The sequence below is a fragment of the Ambystoma mexicanum genome, chromosome 2p (assembly GCF_040938575.1).
Source record: "Ambystoma mexicanum isolate Mex_15411 chromosome 2p, UKY_AmexF1_1, whole genome shotgun sequence".
Classification (NCBI taxonomy): domain Eukaryota; kingdom Metazoa; phylum Chordata; class Amphibia; order Caudata; family Ambystomatidae; genus Ambystoma; species Ambystoma mexicanum.
Genome location: NC_090923.1, coordinates 1165249261 through 1165274019, shown reverse-complemented (window position 1 = coordinate 1165274019; position 24759 = coordinate 1165249261). Strand labels below are relative to the sequence as shown.

Here is a 24759-nt window from a genome sequence, read left to right as displayed (position 1 = left end):
AATCTGGTTCTTCCTGGATGGCAGATTTGTGTCCCGGCTCTGGGCTCGGTGTTGCCTTGTCAAACTCGTCCATGGCCCCCACTTGGTTAGAACCACGAACTCTATTCGACAATGCTATGTAGCAAATGTTTCACTGTTGTCCAAACGTGTGGTGTCTGGTTATGGAGCACAGTAAAGTGGGTGATGAGGTTGACCGGCAATAAGATATTACAGCAGAGGGTCAGGAGGGTTTAGATGAGGACCCAGCTAGACAAGGATCCCGTAGCCGCAGGGGGCGGCCAGACGATGCACCGGCAGGAGACCCGGGGTGATAATGTGGCCAGAGCAGTGAGCAGTGTTGAGAATGTTGCAGAGCACCACAGTGCAGGCAGGGCAGGCAGTGCTGGTGAACACAGAACGTGCGTGTGCACTAGTGGCTGCAGCTCACTTGCTGCGATCTACAATTGTGGAAAATAAGCATCAGACAGCACCATGTGGAGGCAATGAGGATGATATGTTACAAGTCTATGGGGGCACAGGTACTCCAGATCAGCTAATGCAGTTGAAATGTGACAGTAGCCAGGACTCGGGCCCCAAGCCAACGGAGGATACTTGGCGTGTGCTAGACCTCCCTGCAAATGTTTATTGCGGCGTGGGTAGCAGAGGTAGACAAGGACACGTGTTGTTGTTCAGGTACCAGGAGCGGGTATAGCGTGGTGCTGTGGGTGAGAGTGCCAAGAGGAAGCTGACCGCCACTATGAAAGGGAGCGGGGGGGTAACCTCCGGCCTGGCACCATCAGGCACCCAATGTTTTCATATGGAGGCACACTCCAGTCTCTCACCTGTGTCCGTCGCAGATTTACTTACATCCGAGGCATGGGGAGGCAACAGCAGTCCTCTCACGGCTCGCCCGGGCCAGAGGGGCTCTGTCACGGAGCCGCTGATCGTGGTCGCACGGCCTGCAACAATACTCGCGAGCACAGGAAGGAGGGCATCAGCCAAATGGTGCCGCACACCGCTGCGGCCCCCCCCACAGCAAGCGGTGCTCAGGCAGGGCCCTGTCCACACGCGGCTACCTCCCAGGGGGAGCGAGCAGTCAGTCAGCAGCACCGCTGACTACGATGGAGAGGTGCAATGTGCTCTCACCGTAGAGGCAGGCACAGGGCCGTTGCAGATGGCGGGTTCGGATCAGCTCCAATCCAGAGCTAGGCGGCTGGCCACCCATGCGCACAGTCCGCAGCCACGGCCTGAGCTGGACGCCGATAAGGACGCACAGAATGCCGGAACATCGGGCGGCTGTATTGGGGCACCGGAGCTGCAATTTCCTTCAGGGTTGGAGGTGGATGTAGAGCGAGAAAGCGGCGGCCATTTTCCAGACTTCTCAACAGCCCCCGCCCCATTATAGTTGCTTTTTAAGATCAGTGGAACAAAGATTGAGATAAGCAATAACCGTTGAACTTGTTTTAGGATGGTACACTGCTAACACAAGATAAGTAAAACATCTATACTTTTTAAGGGGCTATCAGCAATTTAAAGGTAAATATAATCTTAGGCAGACTTATTCTCGACAGGGTAACAGCAAGTCGGGGGAAGGAAGACCCAATTGTGGTCAATCGTATATTGATCCTTACAGGAATAGTAAATTGAAACCAACAGCATTACTTTTGTGGAAGAGTCCCAACCAATTCACAGATGAGTAACTTAACCTTGTATATACTTTTCAGAATGGTGCAAAACACATTCAAGATAACTAAGAATATTTGTAACTGTGCACTCACTGAGTTAATTACCAAATTCTTTTACAACTAACATTTGAACACTTGTTAATCTTTTCAAGGCACAACCCTTTTTCTTATCCAGTCCTTCCTTTATTTTATAGCATGAAGCCCGCGCTAGTTAAGGGCGCATTTTGGCCTGCTGTTTGGCTGCGCTGTTTGTCTGCTGAGGCTGCCTCCTGTCTTCTGCCAAGAGCCACCTGAGCACAACTGGAACTCGTGCTGTGCATACCGCGGGTGTACTGCGAGCTGACTTCAATATCCTAACATTAGCATCAAAGAGAATAAGGCACTTTTGCCTTAAGGGCTCCGGATCATGTAGCTCCGCCAACCCAGGAAGTGAGAATAAAAGGACCGTATTGACGCCCTTGCGGCGTGAAGCATCCACGTGGCCGGGCCTTCTGTCCGGCCTGTACAGTAGGGAGAGTGGGGTCAAGGTGGCCATATTTCCAGTATGTCTTTCCTCTTTCCCCCCTCTTTACCCTATAGGTCTGGTCATCTTCCCATTTGGCTATGGAAAGGACTCCTTTTAGGTTCTGTCATAAGTGTAGGACTAGATACCCTTGGAAGGACGAACACAGGACCTGCAACTCCTGTCTCCCCTTAGATTGCGACGAAAAGCGGTGTGCAGCTTGCAAACTCCTTCGGCCGAAGACCCTTAAGGAGCGCCGTGTAAAGCGGTGGACCATGTACGGTATGTCGCGGGTGGAATCCCCTTACCCCAACGCCACACCTGCCGAAAGTGACTGGGTACATCCGATGACCAAACATCCGTTGCGGATGTGATAGACCTCGAGGCAGACACTTCTAGGTACACCACGCCCTTCCCCAACCCTTTAAGGCCTGACTCTGGTGTTGTCCCTGAAGCGAGACCAGTCGACAGGGGCGTACAAACAAATTACATTAAGCACAAAACCCCTACACCTATTTTGACGGATATGTTGAAAAAAGTAAAAGCGCCAGAAGGGCAGTCAAATTTGGGTGGATTCTTCGGATCGTTCAGATCCAAAGCCTTACCCACATAAGCAGCGTCTTGCGACTGGGCATTCCAAAACAAACCAGGGCGCTATCCCTAAATCAGGTTTACACGTCGAAGCGCGGAAACCTGATGCTACAACTATTCCGAAGGCCAGAAATCACGATTGGGCCTCAAGGTGAAAAACCAACCGCTAGGCCCTCTTAACACCGCAAGGCAGTAATTCTGCCAATAAACCTTCGGGCCTACTAACTCATGCCGATTTGACAGTAATCGAACAGAGCATCAGAAGAATTACTTCGGCGGTTGGGCTTATTCCTGTTCTGCCGAAAAACCATGGAGCCATGGAGCAGGCCGTGGACAAATCTTTAGATACGTCAGGGTGCCCTGATTCTCACGATACCTATGAGGACTGTGAAGAGTTCTTTCCATCACCCTGAGACTATGCTTTTCCACCCGTAGGCCCTTCTGGGTCCGCTAAATGGACTAGAGAAATGTGAAGGGTTTATGGGCAGTCTTGAGAGAATTATCAACTTTTCTGACCATCCTTCCCCAAAAAGATCTTGTGGTGAGCCTACCCTTCAATCTGCTTCACATTTCCATGAAGATCAGCCTTCTGTCCCCATCCATCATGAAAACATCGTCCAGATGGATACCTATAAGGGGCATCTACAGTGAGGATGAAGAACCTTCCTTCCTACAGAATTACGATGAGGACCAGGCGGATGCCACTGACAATTGGGAAGAAACCCAGCAAGTGGTGACAGACCCATGGACTCTTCCACATCAAGATCAGGACAGTGATGTATTGTGCCTGGATTCCTCCCCGTCCACCCCGGCTCGCCAGGCCTCGCCTGTAGACGAGCAAATGGTCTTCAATACCATGTTCAAGAAGGCAGCTGAGCATTTTCAAATCTCTACGCAAGAGGCAGTGCCTGAGCAGGACTTTGTAGAGGATATCCTTAAGGAGAATCCTCCCTCTAGCCAGGCCATTCCCCTCCTTAATTCTATTAAGAGAAGATTGGCTCCTTCCTTAGTGTCACCAGCTCAAACCCGGGCAGTGAATCCGAGAGTTGAAAAGTTGTTTCGGCCAGCTCCTTCGGACCCTCAATACATTAAAGGGCACGCCACCCCAGATTCTCTGGTAGTGACTACCACCCGGAAACGGGCAGGATTACCCCTTGCTACAGGGTTGGCACCTCCAGATAGAGAATCCAAAAGGTTATATGCCCTAGATAAAATGGTTACCTCGGCTACCGTATATACTATGCGCATAGGGAATAACACTACGCTACGGGCGAGTTATGCTGATGCTCAATGGAACCTAGTACAAGATCTCCAAGAGGTCCCAGAGCCCATCAGGTCCAAGCTTCTCACTATTGTGGCCAAAGGCAGGTAAGTGAACCAGAATGTAATAAAGAACACTCTGGACACGGCTGAAACACAGGCAGGCCTCTGGCCCAAGGAACCTTACTCAATAGGCACGCTTGGCTGCGTACATCGGGGTTTAAACCTGAAACACAGGCCGCGCTCATCAATAAACCAATTGAAGAAGCTAACGTCTTTGGAAAGGTGGTCGATGAGGCCCTAAAAACAGCCAAAAAGGCACATGAGACTCTTAAGTCTCTGCAACAAATCACTCAGACCTCCCCCACCCCCTGTGCCACCAGGGAGGAAATAATTCTCGGCGGTTCTTTCGAGGGTGGGCCCGTGCAAGTCAGAACAACAATGGCACGGGAAATTTCAATGCCAGACAAACATCAGGAAGCCCCGCATACTACCCTCCAAGGGGTCAGCGACGCAGCAAAGCCCGAGGATGAGGCCCCAATCCTAGAGGAGCCACAGCCTCCGGTCAGAAATGACCATCAGATCCAGGTCTCCTCCCATGTCACCCCGGTCGGGGGGGGGACGCTTAACATCTTTCCTCGGGGCATGGTAGGGGATAACTTGAGACTAGCTGGTCATAAAGAGGGTCGCCCACGAGTACTGCGTGTAATTCGCCCGACCTCCACACTTCAGACCCCCGCGCTCACGGCGCCTTTCACCGGACCATCTGGAGATCCTTAATTAAGAGGTGGAAGCGCTGCTGGGAAAGGTTGCCATAGAAGCCGTAGCTATTCTTCAGGTAAACAAGTGTATTTATTCAGTGTACTTACTTGTACCCAAAAAAGGACCTCACCATGCACCCTGTTATAGACCTGCGCCCAGCGAACAAGTTCATAAAACCTCAAAAGTTTTGCATGGTAACGCTACAGGAGGTGGTCCCACTGTTGAAACAGGGGGCTACATGGCAACATTGGACATGAAAGATGCATACTTTCATATTTCAATGTTGCCAGCGCACAGAAAATATCTATGGTTCATGATAGAGGACAGGCATTACCAATTCGAGGTACTCTCCTTCGGCGTTGCCAAGGGTGAAAACAGACTGGGGTGTCTTCACTGTCTGCACTTCCAACCTATGTCAAAGAGTTGGTCACTTAAAGCAACAAAAGATGTTGAGAAGTAAGAATGAACTGTAACGTAGCCACTAGTTGTTGCAAATATTATTATACAACGTGTCATAGGGTGTAAGCATAAGCTTCACAAGGAATAGTTTCACAAATGATTGAGAACATAAAGTACAAAAGTTACATGAATTATAGTTATGCAGATAATTTGGAGACACAAGGTTTCAACAGAAACCCGCCGACACGTGTTTCAACCCTAACTGGGCCGTCCTCAGGGCGTTTAAGTCTATAAGTGACTAAATAAGAACTGAAAAATCACGTAGCAATTGTCCAATATTATCATTAGTAAATTAAATCCAACAAAGGTAAAATACTATTGTAACTGGTATAACATTTGTACAGTTCCAAAAGTATTCGCAAAAGGAAAAACAGGGAGAAGGGAGGTGAGAGAAGACGACAGATTATAAATGGTGAAAAGTAAGAAATCCACATCATTAATAATCAGATATATAAAATTAGATGACACTTGGTGAGCAAAACCATATCCTTATTGCAATTCATAATATAATTGCTGAAAGGTACCTGGTAGGTTGGGGACTAGGTACTAGTTGTACGTGGAAACTCGCATAATCTTTAAATGCATTTTCCTGGTCTTATAATGTCCAGTGACATGGTAATTCTGTAACCTGACACAACCTGCTTTTGTTAGATTATGGTAATAAAAATCTCATCACACGAGAAAATTATCTGAATGAGAAGGTCCATTGCTTACCTCCTAATTTGCACCAAGGGTGTTTACGAAGGTCCTGGCAGTAGCTGCAGGACATCTGCGCAGATTATCCGTCCCGGTTTACCCTTACCTCAACGACTGGCTCATAACAGGGGACGTGTACGACACATGTTTTTTTTTTTCACACAAAAGACCGTAGACCACCTGTACAGTCTGGGGTTCTCTATCAACGAGAAAAAATCCAGTCTAGTCCCTAGCCAAATAAAACAATTTCTGGGAGCTCTAATCCGGATGAAAGATGGCCTTGTCTTCCCCTCCAATGAGAGGGTTCAGAACATGCTTTTTCAGATCCCTCAATATGTAGCCACTCGGGAGGTTACGGTGCGCAAAGCCATGTGTCTGCTAGGAGTGATGGTGTTGTGCATATACTTGGTTCCTCACGCGCGGCTGTGCATGCATCCCATGCAAGAGTGGCTCAACAGCCAGTGGTGTCAGGCCAGCGGACAATGGGAGGATCTGGTAGTTGTCTCGCCAGCCCTCGTTCTCGCTCTCTGCAGTGGTGGTCAGAGAAAACATCTTGAAGCGGAAGACCTTCACCACCCCTGCAGTGGAAGCCAATTTCACGACACTCATCTCTCACAGGGTGGGGGGGGGGCCCCCTCACTTGCTTCAGCAGACAGCCCATGGAGTGTGTTGCCCTCAAGTAGTGTTCAACCATATAAATTTACTAGAGCTATTAGCGGTGTTCAAGGCCTTTCAGATGCCAACTACAAGAGGACAGTGCTGATTCTAACAGACAGCACTGCAGCCATGTATCGCCTGAACAAACAGGGGGGCACTCACTCTCCAGGGCTATCCAAGCTGTTCCAAAACATTTGCATATGGGCTCTCGAACACAAGATGTTTCTGTTGTCCCAACATGTTCCAGGGGAACTCCATCTTCTGGCAGACGTGCCCAGCAGAGATTTTCCTCTGCCCGACGAATACGAATGGCGTCTGCACTAAGACATTGTGTCCACCGTCTTCGCAGAATGGGGCTTCCCAGAGATGGACTTGTTCACAACTCAGGAGAACACCCAATGCCAAGACTACACCTCCAGGTACCCTCAGAACCGCTCCAAGGGGAACAGTCTCTGGATAACATGGTCAGGGAAATGTGTCTACGCTCCCTACCCCCACCCCGACTCCCTTCTCAACAAGATGGTGCACAAGATGCACCAGGAACCTGTTACCATGATACTGGTGGCCCCCATGTGGGCCCGCCATCCCTGGTTTGCTCATCTGATGGAAATGTCCCTCTCCCCACCAGTAAAACTACCCTTCCCATACAACATGTTGTCTCAGGACAGGGGGGGAGACCCTACACCCATGTCCACAAACTCTGAATTTAGCAGCCTGGCTCCTGAGTTCATACAGTTTGTACACCTACAGCTACCTCAAAGGTGCATGGACATACTCGGGGAAGCTAGACAACCTAACGCACGTTATTGCTATGCCAGCAAATGGTTTTGCCATCTGGTGTAATTCCAAAGGTGTCAATCCCATCAATTGCTCACCCACACACATTTGCTATACCTAACCCATCTGTTGGACACTGGATTAGTCTTCAATTCCCTAAAGGTGCATCTGGCTTCACTGTCAGCCTACACCACATCAAAGTGTTGTGGTGGAAGATACCGGTGAATAAGGCATTTATGGAAGGTTTAAGAGGATGAATCCTCCCATTTCCCACCCAGCTCCTCGGTGGGACCTAAATGTGGTTTTAACCAGGCTCATGGGAGCTCCCTTTGAGTCTATGCATAAAGCAAGTCTAAAGGACCTGACTAATAAAACAGCCTTTCTAGTGGCTATCACTTCTATCAGAAGGGTTAGCGAACTACAGGCACTTTCTGTCCTAGACCCCTTTGTTACAGTCCACAGGGATACGGTAGTTCTGCGCACACACCCCAGATTTGCGCCTAAATTCATATCGAAGTTCCATGTGAACCAGTCCATTGAACTACCTACCTTTTTTTCCAGAATCCCACTAGCATGGCCGAAAGAAGCCTCCACACACTAGATGTGCGCAGGGCAGTCATGTTCCACCTGGAAAGCACTAAACCACTAGGGAAAACAAACCAATTTTCTGTGTCAATGGCAGCTGGAAGAGAAGGGGATCCTGTCTCTAAATCATCTATCTCAAGGTTGATTGTCAAATGCATCACACTGTTTCTCTCTTACTAAGAGAGAACTGCCCTTCAAACCTAGAGCACATTCTACTCGAGGCGCTGGGGCTTCCATAGGATTCATATCAAATGTTCCCCCTCGAGTCCATTTGCAAAGGGGCAACCTGGAGTTCTGTACACACCTTTACAAAACACTTGTCTAGACACTCATTCTAGGTATGATTCTCAGGTGGGACAAGCAGTACTAAGACATCTTTTCTCTACTGTTCCTTCTCACAACCCGCCTCCAACTCTGGGTACTGCTCGCTGGTCTATGCACAGCATGCGATTCTAAGCAGATTAACAAGCATCAGAAGACATGCATTACTTAGTGTAATAGCATTTCTGATGATTGTATCTGCTAAGATTCACATGTGCCCTCCCTACCTCCCCGCTCGGGGTGGAAGGGACATAGATGTCTTACTACTTTCTCTCTTTATGTATTCACTCACTATTGCCTTGGGCTCCATCATGGCAGAAAAAATACAATCGGACGGACCTCGGCGCGTGAGGGATTTTGGGTACACTACACGACACGTCACGATAGGACTACATGCACAGGATAGTGTTACAGACAAGCCTATGCCGACGTCCCCTTTTGGTCCCCGAAAGTCAAGATGCAATACTCTGCGGTTACCACTGGATGTCGGACTATATGCACAGCATGTGAATCTAAGCAGATACAATCATCCGAAATGCTATTACGGTAAGTAATGCTTGTCTTATAGGTTGTGCTAAAACACCACCTAATAGTTCGCACTAAAAAAGGATTGCAGTGGCAGGGCGAGTTTAATACATATCCCTCTGACCACAAAAAGGTTTGAGAGCCTAACAAAAAGGGGCGTGGAGCGGTGAGCAAAAATATAGGGGAGCTTTCCATCAGCAAGAACATTACCAAAGATAAGTAATTTGCTTTCCTAGTGGCATTGTTTAACTTCTTACAGGTCATCAGCATAATGGATCTCTCCTATATCTATGCTTATCCTATGCTATGATGTATTGCCATGCTAACCGTTAACTCTGTTTATGTGCTTTGATGAATTTACCTGCTAATTTGGACCTATGTTACAATGTATGCCTTAGTCTGAAGAGGGCAATTATATGGATGTTGAATAAATATAAACATTTGAGGCTTGCAACCTTGTAAGGTGCATTTTAGTTAACATTGTTTATATATATTTTAACAAACCTTGTCTGCCTTACCCGTAGAAAGTTTTTGGGATATGCTTTGTCCTGGTGAAAGCTACAAAGTGGTTTTCCATGTTGAGTCTGCTCTGCCAAATTTACCCCTTGGTTGAATTGGGCATTGCTGGAGAAGCTCTGCAAACTAGGTGGGTATTGCTCTTTCTGAGCCCTACACCTATGGTTTGCAGAAGTACAAACAGTGAATAACTTGCTCTATTGAGTGCCGTTTGTCACATCTTCTACCAGGTTTGTATTTTCAACATGAGTCATGTGATTGCAATATTAGAGTTGTTTATGGAAAGAAGTGTGACTCTGTTGGGGGGGAAAATAATTATGGACTCTGCCTCAAAGTTTGCATTTTTTCTATACTCTAGGACATTTAACTGGGCTTTGTCCATGGGAGGCAAAGTACCAGTCTCCGAAGGTCTAGAGCACACTGACCTACCAGATGGTACTGGAGAGTTTCTGGATGCCTGGTTAATGCTGGTGGAGAAAATGGTGAACCCAACCACAGTCCTAGAGTCTCCACATTCCCTACCAGCCAAACTGCCAGGAGGCCAGGGATCTACCCAGTTCAGTGCACTGCGCTTCTTGGTGGTGACTCAGAAGGTAAGGACAACCTGAGTTTTGTTATTCCAAACGGTGTCATTCATTCTTATGGAGACTAAGAATTTTGATGCTTGTGAATCTTCTTAGAATCACAAAATGTGCATATAGTCAGACATCTAGTGGTAATCGCGGAGTATTGAATCTTTTTTTCGAAGATCAATAAGTGGCGTTGACATGGGCATGCCTGTAACACATGACGAGTAGTGTACCAAAGATCCTTCACGTGCCGAGGTTCCCCAGATTGTTTCTCTTTCCACCTTTTTGTTCTCGCTCTGTTTATGCAGAGCCTACTGTTTTGAGAAATTATTGCTGTTTCCTTCGTCTTTGGCGCATCTGTCGGCTGACTTAGACTGTTCGATCTTCTTGGATAGCTTTTCCTGTTTTGCCGTTCTGCAAACCTTAATAACCATCAAATCGCTGGAAGCATCAGCCTGCCTTGGCCTTCAGGCTTAGAGGAGGAAGAGTGGCTACCTGTTTTCTCTAGCCACTTCTCTTGGGAGAATCCCCCCGCACGCCCTTGCCTTTTCTCGTCTGGCTGCTTTTCCACACTATTATGGAAAAAACTCTTTATACGTTTTGCCCTTGATGCAACGGCAAGTTTCTGTGGAAAGACACTCTCAAGGAATGTGACTGTTGTGTACCTTGTGACCACGACAAATGGCGCTGCAAGGCCTGTTAACTCTTTAGGCCCAAACCGCTCCAGGACAGGCGCACCAAGTGGTTGGTGCCCTACACAATGCAGACCAAGAGTCACTCCATCTGGCACTTCACCTGGGACGAGTTTTGGAGTCCTAAGATGTTACTGTGGAGTTTGCCAAATCCTGCGTGTCCGTCCCCCAGCCCTGCTAAGCATGCCGTCGGCAGTGCAATGGGAGAAATCACACCCTGGCAACCAGGGCACCCATTCTCTTTCAAAGGCCAAACACACAACCCCTCTGCCTCTGTTAGGCAAGATTGTGTGCAGTACCCTTTGGGAGAGTACAGCAACCTTGTGCTCCTGGCGATAGGAACCCAACCTTTGGTAGAAGTCTGTACTATACAGGTTGGTAGTGTGGCTGAGTTGCCAGGCTTATCTCAAGAGGGGTCAATGTGAGCTGTGAGATTGTAACAGAGTTTCACAGTGACAGTTATTCAAATAAACACTTAAACTCAAGGTTTCTTGATTGAACAATTATTAAAGTCAGTTATATAAGCATTCTTCAGAAGGGAGTAAAACATGTAACAATTATAATACACACTGTTTCTCTAAATCAGATACCCATTGGGATGGCACACAGACACTTACTACACCCTCAGGTGACTTAAATATCTAGGACACTGGACATTGATTTATCACTGGTACATTTGGAGCAATACTGAGTTTGGGTGCAAAGAATTAGAGGAATAAAACAAAGGTTAACAAATAAGTCATACACTGGTAAGTGCTTTTTAAACCTTCCAATGCACAGTAAATTAACCCTTTCCTGGGGGAAATGCAAAAGCACGAGGTCAGAGGTAGAAGCGTCTCTCAGGGAGCAAGGACAGTTAATGTTAGTTGAACAAAGTCTAGGCTAACTGAAGGAAGATGTTCTTTACAGGTTAGTAAAATTCTTGCACAATGATTTTAGAAACGTTTGTAGAAATTAGATTCACTTGAAGGGCCACAAGCTGGAAGGCTTGTGAGGGGCAACACTGCAAGCAACTCTGCAAGGGCAACAAAGACAAATCTCAACTGAGAACAAGTAAGGCTTCACAACAAGAGGTAAGTCCTCTTAGGTTTACAGTACCTTTGGTTAGAAGAAATGGTTCCAGTTGGCTTCTGTTCCTGTGTGGCTCTGCAGATCCTGTTGTTCCTGGACCTCAGTCGTGGGGACAAGAGGGAGGACTCCTGCAAAACAATGGCAAGGTCGGCGGCAGCAATGGTCAAACTTCAATTCTGTATCACTTCGCGGTTTCAGCTCCTCGCGTCTGACTTTCCTCACATCTGGGGTCCAGCACTCTGTTGAGGAGGCTCAGGCTTGGTCAGCCCAGCTTCAGCGAAGTCCGGAGGATCTTCCTGGCGCTCGGGTCCAACTTAAAAGTGATCCACTCGATCTGGTGTTGCTCTCCCTGGTGGCAATTTGGTTCCAGTAGCAATGGAATTGTAGCCAGCTCCGAGAGGATGACCTGACGATTTCACTTTGGGGTTGATTTGTCCCACCAACCCAAGGGGAGAAGTCGTCCTTGCAGGGCTTCTCTAGTCGAGGCGAATTCGTAGCTTCAGCACAGCAGCAGGGCTTCACCGGGCAAACCAACGGTCAAGGAGTTGCAGCAGCAATCTCCAAGTTCTTCTTTGGATTCCTTTGTCCAGTGGTCGACTCTGCCTTCCAAGCCAAAAAGCCTCGCCTTTTGTTCAGGTTTCTACCATTCATTCCAGCCTAGCTGTCAATTACACAGTAGGGTGGCTGTCCTCCAAGGACAGCCAGCCGGCCAATCACCTTAGGCTGCATTCCTATAACCAAGGGGATTACGCAAAGGAGTTTTGGGCACCTACCTCACTTCTTGCCTCTGCCAGACATACTGGAGCCAGAGACGGGCTTCACTTGTGAATCCCGCCAAAGAAAAAACAAAGGGACCAAAGCTGGTTTGGCATGCAGAGTCAATCTCAAGAAGGACCTTTCCGACAAGAAATGGCGAAAAAAGACTGGGGCAATTTTGACAATTGCAGCCTGCGGTAATAATACACAATGGTAGTAAAAAGTAAACCACTGCCACCAGCCGTTAATTGTAGAAAGGGTAACATAACAAATGTTCTGATGCTTGTTAATCTGCTTAGAATCACATGCTGTGCATAGGTCCGACATCCAGTGGTCACTGCGGAGTATTGCATTTTGTTTTTCGTAGTCGAAAAGGGACGTCGACAAGGCGTGTCTGAAATACTATCCCTATAGTGACGTGTGTTGTACCCACAATCCCTCACGCGTCGAGGTCCCTCAGATTGTTTTTTTCCGCCCAGCTACTGGTCGCCTTTACGCGGAGCTCCTCGAGAGACATTGCAGATTCCATCTCCTCGACCTTTGGTCGTTTTTTCCTGTTTAAAGATATCGATCCCTCCCTCGACGCAGTTGTGAAGCTTTCTCCGCCGAGCAAGATCTCCGACGGAGGGGACGAGCGGAGGAGATCCTTCGGCGTTGCCGAACACGTGGCCTGGCCTCGCGTTCGGCAACGCCGAACACGTGGCCTGGCCTCGCGTTCGGCGTTGCCGAACACGTGGCCTGGCCTCGCGTTCGGCAACGCCGAAGGATCTCCTCCGCTCGTCCCCTCCGTCGGAGATCTTGCTCGGCGGAGAAAGCTTCACAACTGCGTCGAGGGAGGGATCGAAAACTTTAAACAGTACAGCCAAAGAGGACAGCGCAGGGGCAAGGGGAGAGGGCGGGGGACCACCCCGAGAGGCTCCCAAGCCCCCAACAACACCAAGTGACGCGAAGATTCGCATCCCCTCCCATGCAACACCGGTCGGGGGCCGGATAACATCCTTTCTTCCAGCATGGGAGGGAATAACGTCAGACCGCTGGGTACTTTCCACCGTAGCCCACGGATACTGCATCGAATTCAACAGTTCCCCAACATACAGACCCCCGAGGGGACGACACATGATACCGGAACACCTTGCCATCCTTCTCCAAGAAGTACAACAACTGCTGGAAAAAGGAGCCATAGAGGTCGTGCCTCTATCTCAGGTAACGGAAGGTATTTATTCAGTGTACTTCCTTGTACCCAAAAAGGATCTAACCATGCGCCCTGTATTAGATCTGCGCCCAGCGAACAAGTTTATCAAACCCCAGAAGTTTCGTATGGTGACCTTACAGGAAGTGATCCCACTGCTATCACAGGGAGATTACATGACAACATTGGACATGAAAGATGCATACTTTCATATTTTAATGTTGCCAGCGCACAGAAGATACCTCAGGTTCATGATAGAGGGCAAACACTACCAGTTCAGAGTGCTTCCCTTCGGCATAGCATCTGCACCAAGGGTATTCACGAAGGTACTGGCAATGGCAGCGGCCCACCTGCGCAGGTTGTCCATCCCAGTTAACCCTTACCTCGACGACTGGCTCATAACAGGGGATTCTTACGAAACATGCTTCTCCAATACCCAAAAGACTGTAGACCTTTTGTTCAAGTTGGGCTTCTCCATCAACGAAAAGAAGTCCAGCCTAGACCCCAGCCAAATCAAACAATTCCTAGGGGCTCTAATTCAAACAAAGGACGGCCTCGTCTTCCCCTCCAACGAGAGGGTCCAAAACATGCTGTTTCAGATCCCTCAATATGTGACCGGTCGAGAGGTGACGGTACGCAAAGCAATGCGCTTGCTAGGCATGATGGCGTCGTGTATTTATTTGGTACCTCACGCACGCCTGCGCATGCGCCCTATGCAAGAGTGGCTCAACAGCCAGTGGTGTCAGGCCAGCGGATTATGGGACGATCCAGTGGTGGTCTCGCAGGCCTTGGTTCTCTCGCTACGATGGTGGACAAAGGAAAACCTGGTAAGAGGGAAACCCTTTGCCACACCAGCGGCGGAAGCCACTCTAACCACAGACGCATCCCTAACAGGATGGGGGGCTCACCTATCCCATCAGACTGCTCACGGAGTGTGGACTCCGAACGTAGCATCCAAACACATAAATCTACTGGAGCTACTAGCGGTGTTCAAGGCGCTAAAAGCCTTCCAGGAACACTTACAAGGCAAAACTGTGCTGGTCCTTACAGACAGCACCACAGCCATGTACTACATCAACAAGCAGGGGGGCACCCACTCTCCAGGACTGTCCAAACTGGCCCAAAATATATGGAAGTGGGCTCTCAAACAAAACATGTTCCTACTGTCAGAACATGTACCAGGGGAACTCAATCTGCTGGCAGACAAACTCAGCAGAGATTTCCCACTGCCCGAAGAGTACGAGTGGCGACTGCACGAAGAAGACATCGTCTTCAACGTCTTCACACAATGGGGATTCCCAGAGATAGACCTATTCGCAACCCTGGAGAACTCACAATGCCTAAGTTACGCCTCCAGGTACCCCCAGAACCAATCCAAGGGGAACGGTCTGTCGATGCAATGGTCAGGGAAATTTGTTTACGCTTTTCCCCCCCGACTCCCCTTCTCAACAAGGTGGTGCACAAGATGCACCAGGAACAAGTAACCATGACACTGGTGGCCCCAATGTGGGCCCGACAGCCATGGTTCGCTCACTTGATGGAGATGTCTCTATCTCCCCCAGTGAAACTCCCCTGCCCGTACAACATGCTGTCACAAGACAAGGGCAGGACTCTGCATCCATGCCCCCAGAACATGAACTTAGCAGCTTGGCTCCTGAGATCATAGAATTCGGACATCTACTGCTTCCGCAGAGATGTATGGACATTCTCAGGGAAGCCAGAAAACCTAACACTCGCCACTGCTACTCGAGCAAGTGGAGGAGATTTGTCTTCTGGTGCAGAGGGAAAGACATCAACCCTATTGACTGCTCTCCCACACATATTGTTCTATACCTGACCCACTTATTGGATTCAGGTCTAGTGTTCAATTCCATTAAAGTCCACCTAGCGGCACTTTCTGCATACACCACTTCCCAACTCAAGGTGTCGTGGTGGAAGATCCCTGTTATAAAGGCCTTCATGGAGGGAATAAAGAGAATACACCCCCCGATAGCTGACCCAGCTCCCGGATGGGACCTTAACGTGGTACTTACCAGACTCATGGGCTCACCTTTCGAACCCATGCACAAAGCATCTCTTAAAGACCTCACTCTTAAGACTGCTTTTTTAATATCTATCACCTCCATCAGGAGGGTAAGTGAACTACAGGCTCTTTCTGTTCTAGACCCCTTCGTTACAGTTCAGAGATAAGGTGGTTCTACGCACGCACCCAAGGTTTGCTCCGAAGTTCATATCGAAATTCCACGTAAACCAGTCTATAGAACTGCCAACGTTCTTTCAAAATCCTTCCAACTTGGGAGAAAAAACTCTGCACACACTAGATGTGCGCAGAGCGGTCATGTTCTACATGGAAAGAACCAGACCACTGAGGAAGACTAATCAGTTCTTCGTCTCGGTGGCAGCAGGAAGAGAAGGGGATGCAGTTTCAAAGTCCACTATTTCTAGATGGATTGTTCAATGCATCACTCTCTGCTATACTCTTGCTAAGAGAGAACTGCCCTTTAAGCCTAGAGCACTCTACTCGAGGCACGGGGGCGTCCATAGCATTCATTGCAAATGTTCCCCTTGAGTCCATCTGCAAAGCGGCTACCTGGAGTTCTGTGCACACCTTTACAAAACACTACTGTCTAGATGCACACTCGAGATCTGACTCCCAGGTGGGTCAGGCAGTATTAAGACATCTTTTCTCTACTGTTCCTTCTCATAACCCACCGCCAACTCCGGGTACTGCTCGCTAGTCTATGCACAGCATGTGATTCTAAGCAGATTAACAAGCATCAGAAGACAATGCATTACTTACCGTAAAAGCATTTCTGATGATTGTATCTGCTTAGATTCACATGCGCCCACCCTTCCTCCCCGCTCAGATGGAAGGAACATAGACTTCCTTTTATATCTCTCTTTTCTGTACTCACTCACGTCTAGAAGGCTCCCTCAGGGCAGAAAAATACAGAGGGACCTTGACGCGTGAGGGATTGTGGGTACAACACACGTCACTATAGGGATAGTATTTCAGACACGCCTTGTCGACGTCCCTTTTCGACTACGAAAAACAAAATGCAATACTCCGCAGTGACCACTGGATGTCGGACCTATGCACAGCATGTGAATCTAAGCAGATACAATCATCAGAAATGCTTTTACGGTAAGTAATGCATTGTCTCACTTGAGAACCTAGACAAAGGGGATACTTTTATTTTTGTTTTTCTGTTTATAGTTTGACAAAACAAACTTACAATCATTACATAAAATAAAGGTACATCATGAGATCTATACATAAAAAACATGATTAAAATACTACATATAAAATTTACAAACTGACAGAATTCAAATTTTAAAAAAAATATTCTTAAACATAGTGCAAACAACCTCAATGTCATATGGGAGACCCAACAGCTATGAGAGACACCAATAGAATAGGATGATTCAAGAATGTACATATTGTCCCTCATAAGAAGGCATCAAAATTGAAAGCAGACCTACCAACTACCATCGCTATAAGCCTTGCATCACGCAGAGGGTATTAAGTATACGAAGTAACCCCTCCAGCACCCTATGGTAAAATAGTGTGTGCTGGGTCTAAAAAGTTATAAAATGTAAGTAAAGTCAATTTCACTTCACTGCTCTTGGAAACAGTAGTTTAACTAAGAGAAGGTATTTAAACCGTTGGAAAATCATCTAAGCGACTTCCCTGTGCCACTGCACTAAAGGTGCTGTCGCAATGTGAAGATGCCTAAGCAGTTTCAGACTCCAGTCAAAAACACAGAGTACAAATCACAGAAAAATACATGAGTTGGATAAAGGTATCTCTCTCGGTTAGAATTTAAAAGTCCTAAAGTCCACCAAAGAGAGCTAGGGGTCTCTAAAATAGAAGGGAATTGGCACATTTCTGAGAATTCTACCTAACACTCGTCCCCCCACAGACTAAGGGACAGGAGGATTTAATCCACTTCTGTTTGAATCTCTTTTCTCCATTCGGTCATACCTTCTGGAGAGACCATCAGCATTTTGTTGATTACACCCTGACCTGTGTTCTCTGGTGTAATCAAACCCCTGAAGGCTGATTGACCATATTAACAATTTAGGATTCTCCCCCTTCATTTGCATTAACCATCTCAAAGGTTGGTGGTCTGTTTGAATTACAAAAGTAGATCCATAAAGGTATTGTTTAAACTTATTCGAAGACCACACAATTGCAAAACATTCTCTTTCAATAGTTGCCCACCTTGTTTCACCGTCCTTCAGTTTCGTATTGATGAAGCAGATGGTGTTCCCTGCCTTTCTCATCCAGCTGACTCAGAACTGCACCTATTCCTTTATTTGAAGCATCAGTTTGTACAATAAGAGATTGGTTGTAGTCGGGAGCTATCAAGACTAGAGCTTCACAAAAAGGCTTTAAGTCATTTGAATGCATAGTTCGCTATGATGTTCCTATAGTAACCAGTGAGACCTAAAAAGGTTCTCACTTGTGTTTCAGTAGTCGTTTTGTCCCAGTCTTGTACAGCTTGTACCTTGCTAGGCATTGTCCTCATTTCACCTCCTCCTACCTCATGTTCAAGGTAGACCACTTTACTCTGACCAATTTGACATTTGCTTGCCTTTATGGTCGGATGGTCCTGCTCAAGAGTCTACAGTACATATACGAAGTGGTCAATATGCTCTTCCCAAGTGGGGCTGAACACTGCATTGTCATCCAAGTATGCCATGCAGAAGTCCTCCATCCCATTCAGAATATGATTTACCATCTCTTGGAATGTAGCAGTTGAATTATTTAGTCCAAAAGGCATTACCTTAAACTGGTAGGGGCCTCCTGGGGTGGAAAATGCAGTTTTCTCCTTGGCATCGTCTGTTGGAGCCATTTGCCAATAGCCTGAGGTCAGGTCAAATGTACTGAGGTACTTGGCTGAACCAAGTTTATCTACCAGTTCATCTGTCCTAGGTAAAGGAATACAGCCCTGCAGGACAGACGCAGAAGACTTCTTTTACATTTAGAAGCCTAAGGTCTATCTTCTGACAAATCTGTGACATCAGCTCCTATACATTCTACCAAACCATCTGAGATGCAAACTTGAAAAAGAAGGGCCTCTTCAGTGTAAAGGAGTACTTCGAAAGGATTCTGTCCTCCCATGTATTCCACATTTTATGATATTCGTATTCGCCAGCTTCAGATTTTTTTTTTCGGCAGAGGGCGCTCTGCACGAAGTCGTGGCGTTGATGTCCCTCGATGGGCTCCGTACCGTGTCGACGTCACCGTCGGTATAAATAGCTTGTGCCGCGCCCATTGGCTTCAGTTCCGTTTTTCCGATTGCTTCGCTCTCGAAAGGCGCGCTTTGAAATTTTCTGTCAGAAAATGTCATCTTCATCTACTCCTTGTACACCCAAAACTGGGTTCAAGAAATGTATCGACTGCAGTTCAAAGATGTTGATAAAAGATCCTCACCGCATTTGTCTTTGGTGCCTAGGTTCAGATCATCGAACCGGCAACTGTGGCTCCCGTCAGTCGATGACAGAGAAGGCCCTTTGTGAGAGGAAGGGTAAACTGGCGTTGGGGCGGTATGCTTCTAAGGCCTCTTCGAAGGCCTTGTGGAAAAGACATTAAAAAAATCATCCGATTCGAAAGAATCGGAGTGTCCCAAAAAATACTCCCGTAGTAGATCAAGGCGTTTTTCATCTTCCTATTCTAAAAGAGTTAAAAGGAGACATAGATCTCCCTCATCATCCGATACATCGACCGAATTGGTACGATGCCCGACTAAGTCTGATTCCCCAAGAAAATGGGAAGATTTTAGAAAAAGATGGAGGTCTTTGAGAATGCGGCCTCGACCCCCTCAAAGAAAACTCAGAAGAGCCAGACCCCTGTCACTCCATCGGGCGACACAGGGAAGTCAGGAACTATTGCTGTAAAACCCAGTAGTATGGGTAAAACTCGAGTCAACGCCAAGTTGTCGAGGAATCCTCGAGAGTAGAGTGTTTCCCGACACTGCATAAAAAACAGAAGATGTCAAAAACATCTGCAACTTCGTCGACGCCATCGGCGCCGACAGCTTTGACATCAAAGCCTAAAGCGTTTTTGACGCTTTTGCTCCATTGGTTTCGTCGAAGACTCCTTACATCTGAAGGATACTTCCATTCCCTCGATGAAAACTCATGAACAAGACAGGAGATTTACTCCATTACCAAAATCAGACTTTAAGTCTGTCATTGATATTTGAAGAAAGTTGCTCTGAAGATGAGGTTTCTCCTTTTGGAGTGCAATACAGCACTAGAGGAATTAATAGACCCAGAATCTAAAATGAGAGACCTGTGCGAGACACTTCACTCTGCTAGCGGCATTGATACGTCACCTGACCTAGAGTTTGCGAGACCTGACCCTGCAGAACATGCAGATTCAGGGTAAGGAGTTTAATGAACAGAGTGGTGGAATATGAGTTGGGATAGAGCCTCACCCACCTTTGATCAGGATGACATACTGGGAAGCTCCTGACAACATTGCTGCAGAAAACAGTAAATTTCCTAAGAAGTATACAACTTCTACTTCTGATCCTGAGTATTTGAGCAGGCATCTCACTCCAGAAAGTCTGGTTATTCAGGCTGCAACTACTTCAAGACAGACTGCATATCCAACCATCCCTCCGGATAGAGAGGATAAGAAGGTAGATGCTTGGGCCCGTAAAGATTTTACTTGGGGTAGCATGGCCTTAAAGTCAACTAACGTCACCTGCACCCTTGCCAGGTTCACACATACCCTGTGCGGACTACATTTCTGCTGCGGCTGACCATATTCCGGAATGCGAGGAAAGGGAAGGCTTCCTGAATATTGTCAAAGACGGGAAGGAGGCAATGTGGGGAATGTCTCCAGTCTGGACTGGACACTGCTGAAAGTATCAGCAGGTCCATGGCTACAAGCACAGTGCTACGCAGATTTGCGTGATTGAGAAAGTCAGGGTTTGCACCAGGTGTGCAGGCCAGACTTTACAACATGCCTTTTGATGGCTTGAGGCTGTTTGGTAGTAAGGCTCATGAAAGCCTAGAAAGACTACAGACCTCAAAAGCAGCAGCTAAATCCCTTAGTGCATCCATGCGACAACCTCAGAAACCCTATTCGGGCTCATCTTCCTGGAGGGGTCATCCTTTTCAGTACTACTCCTCTTTTGGTAGAGGAAGAGGACAGGCCCTTTCAAAGGGGCAAAAGAAATCTCACTCGTGGTGGACGAGGAAAGTCTCCAAAGCCATTCTCAAGAATGGCATCTTTACCCTCAGCCGCTCCTGCAGCTGCCTCCAAATCACTCTGAGGCCTTATCACACAAAACCCCTGTGGAAGGCAGAATATCTCAGAATCTGAAAAAATGTCGGGGCATTTCAGATGCTTGGGCACTGGAAACAGTATCTCAAGATTACTGCCTTCACTTCCTAAAAAGGCCTCGGGATCATCCATCGGGAGCCAACTTTGCCAAAATTCCAGACCCGCTCCTGTTGCAGGAAATTGTAACCCTCCTAGAGAAAGGTGCAATAGAATATGTACCTGTAGCGGAGAGGAACAAGGGCTGGTACTCCCCTTATTTTCTCATCCCAAAGAAGGACAGAGGATTGAGACCCATCTTGGATTTAAGAAACTTGAACAAGTTCCTCAGGAAGGACAAGTTCAAGATGGTAACCCTTTCTCAGATCCTTCAGGCTCTCCAACTCAAAGACTGGTTGGTATCATTGGACCTTCAGGATGCTTACTTTCATGTGCCAATCCATCACAGGCACAGAAAGTACCTGAGGTTTGCATTTGGCGGTTCTCACTATCAGTTTTGAGTTCTGCCATTCGGGCTGACCTCCGCCCTGAGGGTTTTCACCAAGCTGATGGCAGTGGTGGCAGTGAGTCTCAGGAAAGGGGGGGGATTCACGTCTACCCCTACCTGGATGATTGGTTGATCAGAGCACGTTCTCCCGAACAAGCTCAAAAACATCTGTCGATCACCTGTCACTTCCTTCACAACCTGGGCTTCTCCCTCAATTTCAAGAAGTCCCACATGATACCATACCAAAAACGTGAGTTTATCGGACCAGCTTTGGACACTTCCTGAGGCAAATCCTCGCTTCCCGAGATGTCCTGCCCTCTGTACAGGGAAAGTATGTCCTGATATTGACGGACAACACGGTTGCCATGTACTATCCCAACACGAGAGGAGACCTAGGGTCACTACCACTGTGCAGAGAGGCAATGCAGCTCTGGTTCTGGGCAATATGAGAAGGAATCTCTCTATCGGCAGTTCACCTAGCTGGAGAGCAGAACACAGCAGACGCTCGGAGCAGGCAGAGCAGTCTCCCACGAGTGGGAGCTAGCTCAGGAAGTCCTTCTGGAGATCTTCACCCTCTGGGGAACCCCTGAAGTGGATCTGTTCACGACCACGGTAAACTGGAAGTGCGAACAGTACTGCTCAAGGGAATTTCCTCAGAGGAGCTCTAGAAGACGCGTTCATGGTGGACTGGAAGTTTCCACTTCTGTACGCGTTTCCTCCAGTCCCCTTGATTCCTCAAGTAATCAGGAGGTTGAGAAAGTTCAGGAAAACCATGATCCTAGTTGCCCCGGATTGTGCCAGGAGGACGTGGTACCCGGACCTTCTGGACATGTCCATCTGCCCTCCAATACGTCTTCTGCAAAGAGAGGACCTTCTCTCGCAAGAGGACGGTCGCGTTCTCTCCATCCAGAGGTCAAGACACTCAACCTTCCCGCATGGTTTCTGAGAGGTTGAGATACAAGGATTGGGATCTTCCGGATGACGTAATGGAGATTTTGCTTTCGGCCAGAAGGCCAGCAACAATCTTTGTACCAGTGTTGTTGGAATAAATTCAGTAACTGGTGCAAAGATGAGGATGTGGACCCTTTTCAATGTGGCACCCCAATTGTGCTCTTTCCTACTGTATCTAACCAATCTGGGGCTCAAGATCGGAACTAATAAAGGCTATCTTGCTGCGCTGTCCATTTTCAAGCGCTCAGAAGAAGTTTCCGGCTTCAAAATTCCATTAATCATTCAATTTCTGAAAGGGCTTACTAATGTATACCCTGCAGTACCATTTCATGTCCCAACTTGGGATTTAAATCTAGTACTTAAGTTTCTAACTTGTTATACCATTTGAGCCTCTGCACTCCTGTCCCAGGAGGCTTCTAACACTAAAGACTGTTCTTCTTGTAGCCTTAACATCAGCCCGGGGGGAGGGGGGTTAGTGAACTCCAGGCTCTCTCATGTAAACCCCCATATACTAAGTTTTACAAGAACAGTTCTTAAAGTTAAACCATCTTTTTTACCAAAAGTAGTTTCTGACTTCCATTTGTCATAAAAAAAATCATTTTACCAACATTCTATCCTCCTCATTTGGGCAGAGAGGAGGAGAGACTACATAGACTGGACCCCAAAAGGGCCCTCCGTTTTTACATTTCAAGAATGTCAGTTACGTCAAGATGAACAACTTTTTGTGGGTTATACAGGCCATCCATTGCGATTAGCGGTGACAAAGCACTATAATCCTGCTGGATCATTCTGGTTATAATTGAGTGCTACAGATTGGCGGGAAAAGACCCAATGGATGGGCTTCAAGCCCATTCTACTAGGGGGATGGCTACTTCTGTGGCTCTGAAGAGGGGAGTCCCTGCAGCAGATATTTGTTCAGCTGCAACATGGGCATCAATGCATAACTTCATCAAGCATTATTGCTTAGATGGCTCTTCCTCCAATGAGGGTTTATTTGCCAAGGCGGCACTTCATTCCGTCCATGAGACGGATAACTAGTGCTCCCACCTCCAAAATTACCACTGCTATGGGAGTCCATCATAAGATGAGGAATACGTGGGAGGACACAATCCATTCGAAAAACAAGTTACCAACTGTAACGTTTTTTCGCCTGGATGTTCCTCCCATGTATTCCTCATCGACCCTCCCATCCTACCCCGCAGTACAGTTTGCGTTTCTTACACTTTCCTCTCACAAAGAGTCTATCTGTCACGGGGCACGCCTGGGTGTTCCTCGAATATTTCCTCGAAAAAAAAAAGAACTGAAGTCAACGGGCGCAGCACAAGCTATTTATACTGACGGTGACGTCGGCACGCTGGTGAATACGAATATCATAAGATGAGGAATACGTGGGAGGAACATCCAGTCGAAAGAACGTTACAGTTGGTAAGTAACTTGTTCTTCTCCCTCTCATAAAAGTAAGAGGAAGATGGAATTAACTTCTCTCACACCCCTTTTGGGTTATGGAAACCACAAAACGGCATCCTGAAGAAAAAGCCACTTCCAAAGGTAAGGAGGCAACAGTTTAGGGAAACGCAGTCTACGAGCGGCAATATCGATATAGGCCCATCGATGACCAAGCTGTCGACAAAACCCAAATCCTCCACGACGACACTTCAAACCTAGTCATCGACGACCAAATCCTTGTCAATCAGCATCCACAAAGCAATCGTCGACAAAGAAATCCCATCACTCGTCCACGAAGCCATCGTCGACTAAGCATGCAACAACGCTGTCGACGACACCAACTACTTAAGTCTACGTAAAAAACAAAACCCAAAGTACCCACACGCAGACACCACTGTTACACCAGCCAGTGAAATCAGTCTCACCAAACCAATGGGAATGGTGTCTCCTATATCAGAGACTTGTGAACCAATAGGAGCACAATTTTCTCCTTTAAGAGAAATGACAGAACTCCCCAACATCATTCTTCAGTAGTTTTTTTCGGACACAGAATTCGTTGGTGAGCAACCTTTTCTCACCCCCAAAGGAACACAGCCCTCCCTGGCATCCAACTACGGAGGAACCAGCTGATCCTTACGATCCAACTCTCATAGAGTCGATGCAAAGGATCATTGATGAATTTAACAGACGTCAAAGGGAAAAGAATAGGTCATCCATATCGAAGGAGGTAAGATCTCCATAGAGGGACATCTCGCCTCAACATGCCACACCAAGAGATTCTCCTTCCAGGAGCAGACCACTTAAAAGAGCACATGCCCCCTTGTAGATCCAGGAGCAGGACGCTCACTGCTTCACCAACAAGGGTCCCGTCTCCGAGATCATCACCTAGGCCAAGATCACCTGTTCGAGATCCGACGATTGTGCCATCGACTGCATCGGTCTCAAATTGGCAAGAGGACACTTTCAGGGATTTCTCAGACCCG

At 47.4% G+C, this 24759-nt stretch overlaps 1 protein-coding gene across 5 annotated transcripts in view; it reads left to right on the top strand.

The window, feature by feature from the left end:
- The window catches only part of HUWE1 (HECT, UBA and WWE domain containing E3 ubiquitin protein ligase 1), a 2445223-nt gene that overhangs the window by 917904 nt on the left and 1502560 nt on the right, over positions 1-24759 (top strand). For all 5 annotated transcript variants that reach the window (XM_069645305.1, XM_069645304.1, XM_069645303.1 and 2 more), the window contains exon 31: positions 9674-9908. In XM_069645305.1, the coding sequence (XP_069501406.1) occupies positions 9674-9908 (235 nt within the window). The remainder of the gene's footprint in view (positions 1-9673; positions 9909-24759) is intronic.